This window comes from Callorhinus ursinus, unplaced genomic scaffold, assembly GCF_003265705.2.
Source record: "Callorhinus ursinus isolate GAN/ISIS: 27379988/994484 unplaced genomic scaffold, GSC_fseal_2.0 scaffold22, whole genome shotgun sequence".
Taxonomy (NCBI): domain Eukaryota; kingdom Metazoa; phylum Chordata; class Mammalia; order Carnivora; family Otariidae; genus Callorhinus; species Callorhinus ursinus.
In genome coordinates this window covers 3,127,163-3,140,503 of record NW_027397084.1, presented here as the reverse complement: position 1 = coordinate 3,140,503, position 13,341 = coordinate 3,127,163, and the positions used below count along the sequence as shown (strand labels likewise).

General features: G+C 37.3%; 1 protein-coding gene across 1 annotated transcript in view; it reads right to left on the bottom strand.

Annotated features, from left to right (window-relative positions):
* Positions 1-279: 279 nt before the first annotated feature.
* Positions 280-13,341, bottom strand: part of CDC5L (cell division cycle 5 like) — a 45,617-nt gene continuing 32,555 nt past the window's right edge. Inside the window, exons 14-16 of the mRNA XM_025890482.2 lie at positions 12,543-12,740; positions 1,866-2,078; positions 280-1,110 (exon numbers count right to left, since the gene is read on the bottom strand). Coding sequence (XP_025746267.1) covers positions 1,006-1,110; positions 1,866-2,078; positions 12,543-12,740 — 516 coding nt within the window. The 3' untranslated portion in view covers positions 280-1,005. The remainder of the gene's footprint in view (positions 1,111-1,865; positions 2,079-12,542; positions 12,741-13,341) is intronic.

Below are 13,341 nucleotides of genomic sequence, written 5' to 3'. Positions count from 1 at the left end.
TGACACCGGGTATACAGTTAATAAATATCTGATGAATGAATCAATCAATCCCTCCTTCCCTCCTTTTAGTCCCTAGGATTCTTAAGATTGGGAAATTTGCCTGGTTAGTCCAACATATTGTTGGTCTATACCAAACCTGTAGCCAATTAATAAGTGTCCCAAATAATTTCATGTGAATTACAAAGTCAGGTCTTCCCACTCCCACCCATTCCCCAAATTCTACACTTGTATAATGAACTTGTTAAGATAAACACCAAGCTTTAATAAAGTTCAACAGCCTTACTGAAATTAATCTTTAATCTTTAACATGCCTTTATCAAAAAGACATTTACAAGAAGAGAACAGGTCGATAAAAATGAAATCTTTTGAGTCCTAATCCATAACTGTGTGAGTAGCTGGGCAGAGAAGAGATCTTCCTTAAAGTTATACTAAAAAAAAAAAAAAAAAAAAAACCAAAAAACTGAGGTGTTAAAATGTTTATCTTGTCAGTGTACTGAGAAATCAGTACTCTATGCTAAAACTGACAAAGCCACAAAAGGACTCCTCTTTAGGAATTAAAATACTAGATCGCCATTTTTATTACCCAAGAGTTACTCATTAAATATGACACAGAGTACATACTTGCTGGTTTGTGGGCACTCTAAGTATCTAATTACTTCAAACAAAAGGCTACATTCTCAATTTTTTATATTTTGTTTTTATTCAAGAGTTTACTCACAGGCAGCACTTTAAAATCAGGCTTTTAAAATTAAAGGCCAAAACTAAAAAAAAATTTGTAAATATGACACTGCTAAAAGAATCATCTTAATAATTTAAACCCTAAAATGTCCTGTGGAGTTAAAGTCTTTATACATAGACTGTGTAAGATTGATATCATTTAAAACAAACAACTGAAAAACCACAGATTGTGGGTAAATTTGTCAATGAAGATAATCATCAGTTTCAGCCTTCCAGAGTATGAAAACCAGCAATTAATTCATCTTGTGACAGAATATAAACTATGCTTCAGAATTTGGACTTTAAAGTCTCTTTCTCCAGCAGCAAGTCAGCATATCTATGCTGAAGTTCTTTTTCTCTTTCCTGTTGTCGCTGAACATCTTCTTTTAGACACTTGAAGAGACAAAAATATTAAATAATTATTTCATACGTAAGCACACTGAAATTTAAAAACATCTTATGATACTTTATCATCTTACAAATAGCTGAGCTACGTCATGACTCTTAAGGGCTAGGTATTCCCCCAGAGAAACAAGAAAGAGCAACTACTTGTGCTGTAAAACAAGTACTGCAACCATTCTCTGGTCAAATGACTACCATTTGTAAATCTTGTAAAATCTTATAAAATCTCTGCTGCCATCTCAAATAAACAAGCCACTGTCGTCCTATTAATACCCACAAATGCACTTCATTAAGCCCGGGCTGCCCAAGTGTGACTATCATGCACACTTGAGAAATAAACCAAATCTGGCCAAAGGAATTTCATGCTTCAGAATGAGCAGCTGTATTCCCAGCATCCTAAATTATAAAACAGACAATGGTTTAATGGACCTCAGAGAGCGAGAAGAATGGGATGCAATTAAGCTTCAGGGGGACAAATCACAAGGGTTACTTATTCCATGTCACGGTGTATAGATATACAAACCAGAAAGTTAGTAAAGGAAAAGCCACTGTATCCACCATTGGCCTGGTCTATCCATCTACACAAAGACAATTCTAGATAAGTCAAAAACTTCAAGCTCTCACTGAAAAAAGCCAGACAGTATCAACTTCAGAGATAGTCTGCACAGGAAAAAGAAAAAACAGGAAAGCCCTGGTAATTCTTTGCAGTTCTCTTCTTAAGCAATGCTGCAAGGCAATAATGTTACCTCTAGCCTCCGGGGAATAGCAGAATCTTCGTGTTTCTTGAGTTCTTCAAAAGTGCGTAACTCCAAATGAGCCTGCTCAATTTGGTCCCATAAGTCATTCAACTGCTTCATGAGCCCCATGGCACGAGACTGGTACCCACCAAGCAGAATCTTCATCTTCTTCTCCATCTTTGCAGCTCTCTTAGCCTCCGTGGTCATGTGACCCCTGTTTATCTGGGGGTTGGGGGAAGATCTCATCAGCAGACATGAGAAAAACAAGCCAAATAACAGAACTAAAAAGGCACTATTGGTTCATTTACCTCCTCAAAGCAAAGGTACATTAGAACTCCTTATATTTTAGCTGCCATAACACAAAATTTGGCCTAAGAAGGGTTTGTCTTGTACTAGAAGGGGTTCACAGTTTAGTCCCACACCATCTGTCTATAACTTCACCCATGATTCAATTTCAAAGCAAGTTTGAATTTCATAGTATAAGAAAAACTAATCTCTGCTTCTGAAAATAACTTCTGCTGTCATTAATCCGCACTGATTTGGGGGCTGGCAGAGACCCATCTTCACCACCTTTATCCCAAAATGGACTTCTATACAATATGATATACAGAAAGTTGTGAAGAAGAGTAAATCTCAAGATCATAAGAGGACTTTTTTTTTCTTCTTTCTTCCTTTATATTTTATCTATGTGAGATGATGCAGGTTAAGTGAATCTATCGCGAGAATCATTTCACAACACACGTAAATCAAACCATCATCCCGAATGCCTTAAGTTTATACAGTGATGTACAATTATTTCTCAATAGAAGTGGGGAAAATGCACATCTATATTATACATCCAGCACATTTTTAACAACTGAATAATGTCCAATTAATGCACCTTAGTTGTAATCAAAATGTAATCCCCTTAAACTATAAAACTACTGGTTTATTTTTATCATAATTCTAAATGTGGCACAAAACCGATAAAGGAAAAAGAATATCACATTTGGCAATGAAAAAAAAATCTTTAGGTTTTGAAAAGTGAAGACACCAGAAAATTGAGAGATGACAGTTTTCCTATTAAATATGTATACTGAGCACAGATGGGCTGCCTCCTCAACTCATTCTAAAAATTAGGGGAAAAGAATTCAAACTCACAAAACAGGAAGAGGAGGACAATTAACAAAAGCAAGATATCAACAAAATGCTGGAGCTGAATCAGGGCCGAGAAAGCCCCAGGTGAGAGAGTTCAAGGAGAGCTGGCTGAGAAGGAAACAGGTGTGTAATACAGAATCCCACTCACGTAACACCTACTCTAGGTGTATATTCTACGTCCCACAATATAATCACTTCGTATTTTAAAGTGATCTGCAAATGCATGTTTTCAACATACAACACTTAACAATTATGAGGTCAGAGCCACAAGAATAATCATTAAATCTGTGTTACTTTCTTATGCGTGGGTCTGTTCTTTCTTTCCTCCCCCCCTCAACTTACTTCCTCTCTCTCCCCACTCTCCCACCGCACCTCAACTGATTCCATCAAGTGACTCTGAAACTAAGTAGTTTCAAGATAATGTACACCCAAATAATAATCCATAAAAAGCTAGTAAGCTTTTATTCATCTGCAATTCATTTGGATAATAAATAATGTCCTTCATAAAGGAGCCATTTTCCTCTAACAGATAACAAATCAAAGTAAGTTCCATGGCACCCATGTCTAAGGAAACACTGTGCGGAGTCAGGCAGCACAGGAGAGGGCGCAGCGAGTCACCCTTGCCACCCAGCACCGCCACCCCACTGTTCTCAGGTGATGCGAGCTATTTAACCTGTCTTCCTTCCCTCATCAGTAAAATAGCAATCACTGCTATAAGTTATTATGGAGCTTAAGTAATATAATAGATGCCAAACCCTTAGCCTCCCAGTGACTAGCACAGAGGAAACAAGTTAACAAGAGTCAGGTCTGATGACAATTACCTTATAGATACTAAGAGTTCAACCATTTTGCTCTCCCCTCTCTAATGGACCATGGGACTAATGATGAGGCTTTAAAACCTTAAAATTCCAACTTTAATAAAAAATAAGCCAGAATCCTTCCTGGAAATAAAGCAAGGAAAAACAGCTATTCCTTCTTTTAAGAGAGCAGTTTGCCTCTTGAGGACAACCATGGCAAGTAACGTGTACTGGAATGTGTCTTCTCCAGCCAGTGGCTTTCAACCCCAGCTCAACTTTAGAATCACCCACGGAGCTTTTCAAATCTACCAGTGCCAGTGCCCTAAGCCCAGAGACCCTTATTTAAATGGTCTCAGATCTTGGTATTTTTAAAGCCCCCCTACTAGGCAATCAGGATGGAGTTGCTGGATGGAGTTATACCATAATTCAGCATGTTCTAAGATACTCTAATCATCTGTGGATTCAAATAAACATTCCAAAACCCTAACATTAACAGCAGAGAACTTCAAATTAATACACACAGCACATTTTTTTTTTTTTGAGAGAGAGCGAAAGGCATGAGAATGGAGGGGGGTGGGAGGGGATGGGGAGGGAAAGAGAGAATCTCAAGCCGACTCCCTGCTGAGCACGGAGCCCTACACAGGGCTCAATCTTACCACCCTGAGATCATGACCTGACCTGAAATCAAGAGTTGGATACTTAACCGACTGAGCCACCCAGATGCCCCTATACATAGCACATTTTAAAAATTAGACAAATTTTCATTTTCATTGGTTAAGATAATTCAAATAGCTATGCACTGCACTCCATGGATATTCAATTTCCAATTTGGTCCCAGAGCCTAATACTTATGTTCTAAAAGTGTTTAATTAGTCATCAAGACACATTTCGAATGACTGGTACCTTGTACCTGGGGATTACCTCACCTCATACAGTTGAGTCATCTAGGCTTCCCGAACTATCAAGGATTTTAAAACTTAAAAGTTGCTAGCTTCCATTTCATGCCAACAATTTTATTTAATTTAGTTCAAGCTTTATATAAAATCTTCTGGCTCAAATACTATACTAAGATTCCAAGCAAATATGGAAATAAATTATACCAAAAAATTAAGCGCAGGAAAAAATTAATTTACAGTCAAATAACTACATAAATTTAGTCACGAAAAGTATAAGGAAAAATTAAATGCAGCTTTTAATATTCAATTTGAGCTCAGTTACCTTATGTCTGCCATCTGATCATTAAAATGTGAAGGAAGATTATATGTACACTTTGTAAAATGTTCAACCTATGCCTGCTCAATAAGCTTTAGGAGGGAAAAATGCTAACCTATAAGGTCTGGCTTTTTTCTAGCCAAGAAACCTCAAACATGAAATGCACATGTATTCATGGAACAGAACTGCTCTAAATTAGTCCAACTCCCCCACCCCATACTCATACACCACAGAAATATTAAAGTCCAACAGGGTATAAGACCTTATTGTTTAAAATACAAAAAAATCAGGAAAAACCAGACTGTGACTTAACCAAATTCATATTTCTAAGCCTTTCTAAAAAAAATTAAGTATTAGCAATTGCCCTTCCTGAAGGACAACTTATTTTGAACAAAACAATATTGGCTTAAGGAGCTTGGACAGTATGTTAGAGCTGACTTATAAAAAGTTCTCAAAAAAAATTTTTTTTTCAAATCCTTATCTGCACTTAGAAATGCACTTCAAATTTTTCTTAAAACATCCAACAGAGTAGCAGAGATAGGAGTGGACATAGGATTAAATACCTTGTAAACTTGTCACCAGACAAACCTACCCGATATGGTTATAATGGAAGCTTAAGCTTTAAATATGTATCAGCACAAAATTCACTATTAGAAAACTGTACCTAGGGGCGCCTGGGTGGCTCAGTGGGTTAAGCGTCTGCCTTTGGCTCAGGTCATGATCTCAGGGTCCTGTGACAGAGCCCCGAGTTGAGCTTCCTGCTCTCCCTGCTTCCCCCTCTCCCTGTCGCTACCTCAGTCTCTCTAATAAATAAAATCTTAAAAAAAAAAAAGAGGAAAAGAAAACTGTAACTATGAAAAAATTAAAGTAGGACAACACTTGATATAATTAAAGCTGACTACATCTAAAATGAAAGAGTAAAATTCAATCCAGAAAGGGGAGATGAATGAGAATGTATCTACACACCAATGTGTGGGGGACACCAAGCTGACAAATTTCATGTACTATAACTCAGTCCTATAATACGACGTCTGGAATGTGCTTCAAAATAATGGGAAAGAGAGAACAATATATGAAACAAAAGTGGTTGTGAGTTGATACCCCTAGCTGGATGTTAACATTTGAGGACTCATTAAACTAATCCACGTTAGGGTTTATTTGAAAACTCCCATAATAAAAGGTTCTATAAAATTCAAATTCAGTATCTACTGCAGAGGCTATTTTGTTAAGACTGTACACCACAGGGGCGCCTGGGTGGCTCAGTCGTTAAGCGTCTGACTCTGGCTCAGGTCATGGTCCCAGGGTCCTGGGATCAAGCCCCGCATAGGGCTCCCTGTCCCTCTCCCACTCCCCCTGCTTGTGTTCCCTCTCTCGCTGTGTCTCTTTCTGTCAAATAAATAAACAGAATCTTTTTAAAAAAAAGACTGTACACCACAAACCATGAAACATCAATACAATGAAATATAAGAGACATGAAAATTTACAAGTATGTCAACAATTTCAACACACCAAAATATATATATGAGATGTTAAATTACAATCCACAATTATGTTAAAATCCATTTATACTAACCAAAATCTGAGCCTTAAGCCTTACTCAATCTCTGTGAAAATCAACCCATGTCTCAAATTTCAGACGGTCATCAAAATTTATAGAATAAAAACTCAGCCACCCTGTTGTTCAAGGTACCAAAGTTACTTCTTGATACCTGAGAGTATCAAACCAAGTTTAATTCAACAGACCTGAAGCGACAGGGAGAGAATTTCCACTCACTAAACCTCGTAACTGCTAGGCACACAGTATTTCATTTAATCTTACAGTATCTCAAACTCTCACTTCCGAGATAAAAACTATTAGCTACCCAAATATTACAGGTAAGGAAATTTGAGGCTCAGAGAGGTTAAGTAACTTGCCCTAGGCCACACAGCGACTAAGTGAAGAAACTACAGAATGTGTCCTACTTGAAAGTTCAACACATTAGGCCACACCACTACTAATAAACCGAACATCCTCCCTGCCTCAGCCCCTGAAATGCAAACATGCCTGAGGAAATTCAAGCTGTGGGTCTAAATGGCTTAATGCCATCAGACAGTTCCCTGAAAAACAAGTTATTCTAGACACACATAAACAAGATCTTAATTAATGGATCTGCCCATCATTCTTTCCTTAACTGAGACATTAGCCTACAAGAATTTTATTTGACACTTGAGAAAAGCTTTGACTTTCCCCAGCTTATACTTTTAAATTCCTAATTCTTTTATTCTTAACAAGTTATAAGATCATAAGAAAACAAACATCTCGTAGAAAAATTTTACAGGGAAGAAAAGGTTATTTAACAACTTTTTAAGAAGTTGGGCAGAATATAACCAGTACGTAATTACTTGGGGATTTCGCCAAAGCTGTTCTTTGCCACAGCTTTATAAATGAGAGCAAGTGATCAGGTTTCTTTTTTTTTAATAATATTTGTAATAATATACTATTAAATTAACAAAGTAGTATACAGTGATTCCAATTCAGTTTCTAAACACCTTCCTCCTTTCATCCACGCATAGATGCATATGGTAATTTTTTCTGTCTTTAGTCATATATATACATACACACACACGTATATATAAATATATACATACACACATACACATCCCTCAAAACGTTTAAGACAATTATGTCTGGATGGTAGGCTTCTTCTCAAATTGTTTTTTAATTTCTTTTTAAATTTTCTACAAAGTACAGGTATTATTTTCAGAAAAACGCCTACAAATGTTATTTTTTAAATGCATAGAAGAGAAACTGTCTAAAAAAGACTGGCCAGAGACCAATGGAAAACTGATGGTCCCCAGGAGATGAATCAGTGGAACCGTAAGTGTTTCCTCGGGTCATTACAAAAGGGGGCTGTATGGGACTTATAAAAGTGTAATTGTTACTTTCGAACTCACTAAGTTTGTTAAGGTTACTAAGCTTAAGTAATTCCAAAATAAACACATTATCCTTGGGTCTCCAATACTGTCTTCAGTTAAAGTCTGTTACAGTGAGGTTCAGAAACATTAAGAGCATCCCTCAGTGAAACTCTTGCTTGGGGGGCCAGAATATAACTTTATACCACTGGAAAAACAGGTTTAAGGATACCCAAAATAAATACAGAGCTGATGGCAGCTCCACTTCCTAGTCCATCATTTAGCAATATGATCCTATAGTAGTAACGATGTGGTTCAACCACCGAAATGTTTGCAAACAACAAGAGTCCATGAGTGCCTTTCCTTTAATCTCTATACTACTCACTAGCATTCAGTTCTATCAATGAACCCTCTCCATACTGATGAGCTGCAGGTCTGAGTGATTATTGCTAGCATCTCCCCGAGTTAGCAACCACCAGGCTGCATTCCCACAAAGCAAGCTAAGTGAGGCAAAACCTTACTAAAAGCCTTTTCAAGAACAGTAATGTACCAACAAAGCAATACCAAGAGCACTTTACATCTGCATGAGTTAGGAAATGAAACACATGAAACAAATTCAACTCCATGTTGAGGCATAACAGAAGCAACACAACTGTACCAAGGAGATCTCTGATCCAGCTCTAGAGTTCTTGATAGAAACAACCAAGAAATCTGTCAGTGCCTTTAAGGGTCAAGGCAAAGAACAGAACTCGAGAAAGGGAGCATTCCAAAGTACTAAAAACTTCTCTCCTGTGCCCCGTGTCACCCCTCCCCACACACACCCACAAGGGAACATAAACTTGCCGAGTGACTACAACACAGAGTCCTCCACCCAGATTTGCCCAACAATTTGATCCTTACCCTAAGCCTTCACTCTTTAAAGTATTAAGGGTGAATTTTTTCCTATGTAAAAATATCTGACTTTATAATGAAAATCAGAGAAAATCTGATCCATTGTACAGCGAATTTTGCTGAAATATTACCATTCAATAAAGGCAGGGGTCCTCATAAGAGTTCTACAAACACATTGAGAAAGATTTTAAATGTGTTATCTGTGTTCTTTAAGTTACTTTATTTCCAAGAAGTCGATATTACATAATATTTCTTGACTAAGCTGACTGTGCCAGTAAAATACGGGGAGAAGTATTACTTCTGGACCTAGTTTCCACCTCTAAGGAAAGCCTTTCCATTTTTATAGCTAACATGACAAAATCTACTTTTCAGCCAAACTTCCTCAACACAGCAGTTTAGATACTATTTCAAATACTATTAAATTTAATAGCAGGCCTAAATTCAAACTTCTCATTTCACTTTTGCACCTACTGGAAATTATTTCACTCAAAATAATTATGTCTTCAGACGATGTCCTATTTCCACTTAAAGTGGAAACAAATTAGAACACTTCAAATTCTATTTGCACTTCCCAAATACAGTAATGACTCATTTATCTGGCATCATCAGAAAATGAAGCTCTCCACATGAAGCATTTTCCAGATAACTGAAGTCCCCAAGAGCACAGCACCTGTCTGCTTTGTTCCTGCTATATTCCCAGGGGCTAGAACAAGGGCTGGCACATAGCAGATGCTCCGTAATAGTCACTAAACATATGATTACATCAAGTGCTAAAGCCATTTTATTTTTTACCATCTAATAAAAATTTTCCTACTGTTTTAGCCATTCCTCTTTAAAAAAAAAAAAAAAAGAAATGACCCTGAACAAAAAAAAATTTTTTTTTTAAATCTAGGACACATCACTACAAATAGCAATAACTCTACTCCTCCTACCATACACCTACAATGCCCTCAGAAGTTATTAAAATATCGTTATTTAAATGGCCTCAATGTGCTATGCTTTCTAACTTCTCCTTTTCTGATATTAGCTATCACTTGTGTTTGCTGCTGCTGCACATATATCTGGCAAGGTTCTGAAATTAATTCTGCCTCCAAAGCAGAATAAAATACATGAACTTGGTTACAATTCTGAAGTCTTTCCCACTTACTTCTGACCTGTGACTACATTCTGATTCTATGCATTTAAGAGACTCCTTACACCACCCACCACATTCTACGTAAAATCTGAGATCATTCTATTAGTTTTAAATGAATATCTTAAGGGTTTTCATTTAAGTTCTATGTTGCAAATACTAATCATGAGTAATGGCTCAAAGACCAGCTCCAATATAATCCTCGGGGCATATTTTTTAATCCATTTAGGAGACACCAACCACGACAAAGCTGGATTTCATCTTGCTTGATACACTGTGATAGGACCGTAATTTAGATTCACTGTTCCAAAGTTCATGACAGCAAAAATCAAACACACTGGCAGCCATGGTGTATTGTGCTTGCACAGAAAGGCATATCTCCCTGAACCTAAGAGTGGAAAGAATAATTTAAGTATAGCATTTAGTTTATATATGACTGGAGTTCCTTCCCCACAACAAACTTTGAATAATGTTTATAATTTAGCAATCAACTGAAATGATGAAAGAATTACCACAATTGAAATAAAATATTTATGTATTTCAAACCAGTAGAATTGTGTCTTCAAAAACTAAAATAAGCTAACAAACCTAGTTCTGAATTAGGGATGGATACAAATAAAATGGGGGATTTGTTTACTTGGGTTTTTGAGTCTCTTTTCTTCTTTTTAAAGATTTAATGAACTTTCATTTGAAATAAGTGTAGTTTACTAAATTAAAGGATTTGATTACATATTCTTTAAAAGTAACTAGCTGGGTAAACAATAAAGTAAGTTATCCAGAAGTCAAGAAAAGAAAAATTACTTCAGACTGTTTTATGAATATTCTTCCAAAATCACCAATCCTTCAACAAAAATAGTTCAACGGAAGATTTCAGTTCCTGGTACTGAACTGAACAAAGAGAACCACATGTTTTTAATGGTTGCTCATAAATGATCCAAATAAATCTCCAAAAGGACAGCAGTGGTTCTTTCTGTATTTTTCCCTTCAAAACTCACAAGACGAATTCAACATAAAAATAAAAATTACTGTACTTTATGGCACCACTCACTTTGTGACACATTTATTTGCTGTCATGAAAGTTAGTGCCTCAACAAAGTAAATGAGATTTAGGGAAAAACTTTTTTTATATCTTAAAGAGCACAAAATGTCCTTACCACTTGAAGTAGAAAAAGTTTACCCACCTCAAATGAGCAGCTTTTCAAACTAAGTGAGAGACCAAAGTATTTATACATCAATGTTGCAAGGAAGCTTTCCAAATAGCTTTCTAATCAATTATGATGTGACCTTAGATCAGGATTACACTGCTAACTACCACTTATACATAAGAAACGAAGCCTACACAACAGAAAGTAGAACTTAAAATGTGACCACTGATGTTCTCCTTTCCCTGACTTTAAAATTGTGAATTAAAACACAGCACAACAGCACACCCTGCTGGAAGTCAGAGTAATACAACTGGAGTAACTAGCAGCAACTGGATTGTAAAGATTTCACCCAATATGAGAATTACTTCCAAAAGAAACTACTTTCCCACTAAATGATAAAAGAGGCCCACAGGTGTTAACCATCAGGTGCCTATACATGTGGTCTTAAAGGTAAAATTAAGACTTAGAATAATTTCATATTCAAAGAATGCTTTTTCCTGTTCATTTCACTAGCCCCACACAGCACCAATCACCCCGAGTAATGTTATCATTTTTTATTTTAACCCTAAATAAAAATATTTTCCAATCTGCTTTCTGTAAAAAGAAATTGATAATCACTAAGAAGAAATTGAGGCCACTTCTGCATGTGACTGCCTGTAGCACCCCTTGCTCCCCTATCCCATCCTGGCCTCAGAAACATCCCTGAAGACCACCATTAAGAATCCACAAGGCAACCTAGTGGTCGATGAACCACAATTTACATGCCATTGGCAAAATGCCTACACAGATTCTGGAATTCAAAACACACAGGCTATATTAAGAAACCATATGCCAATGAAACTCCCATCCAGTACATTTCAACATTTTCCTCAGATGTGAAAAAAATCACAGAAGCCATTGTCTGATCCAGCTCGGTGCTCTCTCTCTAACAAACTCAAAGGAATCAGGGTGAACGGAAAGGAACCAAAGTTTTATAAATGTGCTCCGTTGGCTATAGGGAAAAAAAGCTTCTTGGTACCACCGAGATCTCTCCTATTCCAGCATTGATGTACACTGTTCTGAGTGACTAGTGTTAACTTCTTGTCTCTTGCTCCCACATTTCAAAGGTTCTGTCTGACCTGTGATCAATCTGGAGGGCACCTTTATCATTAAGTCCAGCAATGCTGAAAACCAATAAAACGTCAAAGAAGATCAAACACTTCGGTGTAGTTTTCCCTCAAGAACTGCAAAAGCAAGGGGCGCCTGGCTGGCTCAGTCAGAAGAGCATGCAGCTCCTGGCCTCAGGGGCCATGAGTTCTAGCCCCACACCGGGTACAGAGAGTACGAAAACAAATACATAGATTTAAAAACAAAGAATTGCAAAAGCAATCATCACCTCAGACCTCAGGTCTACTTTTCTGAAATGACCTCCAGTGGTATTATTTGGTTCATTATTTCAATCCAGGTACACTTTAAATGAGAATTTTAAAAGGATACCAACCTCAAGCCTCTTTTCAAGTGACTCAATCCTGTCCTTTTTGCTAGCTAGGTTTGCCCGTGTGTAGCGGCTCTGCCCGGGAAGATACAAGACTTGGCTGTAGCATTCTTCCCACACCTGGTTATAAGCTTCACTTGAGAGTTCTCCGTGGCTCATACCTTGTTTGACCACTTCCATCTCCTGTACCAGAACGTCCTGGGCCTGTGTACAGTAATAATTTCAGTAAGTTTGGGTACTACAATAACTTGCCATCAAGAGAGAGCTTTAAAACACTAGTTTTTCCTTTTTCTTTGGTAAAGGCAAGGAGTTTTGGTTGACTGGTTGTTTTTTGGGAAGGGAGGAACAATACCTAAGCAAAATAAATCAAAAAGCCAGTTAGCTGGTACAGACTGATCTGAAAAGTCAATGTCCATGTATCCCCAATGATATAAACATCCTTTGCCTTCACTTACTGTAACTGTAGCCACCATTTCTTGGATAGCTACTGTATGCTGGAAACATTTAAAGGTTTCACCTACATGATCTCCAAACACCACAACCACCTTACAAAGTAGTTGGTATTAACCTCATCTTAAAGGTGATAAAATAGGCTCAGAGAGATTAAGCAACTTGTTCAAAAACACATCTCTAGGAAAGGCAAGGCAGGATCATGCCCAAGCCAAACGGCACCCTATGCTTGGCTGTGCTCCCCCTACTCTACCAATCCCACCCTACACTTCAGAGTCCACAGGACTGTGAAAGGGAACCAGGCATTTCTTTTGGTACACGCCTTTTTCTCACCTGATGAAATACCCCTGACATT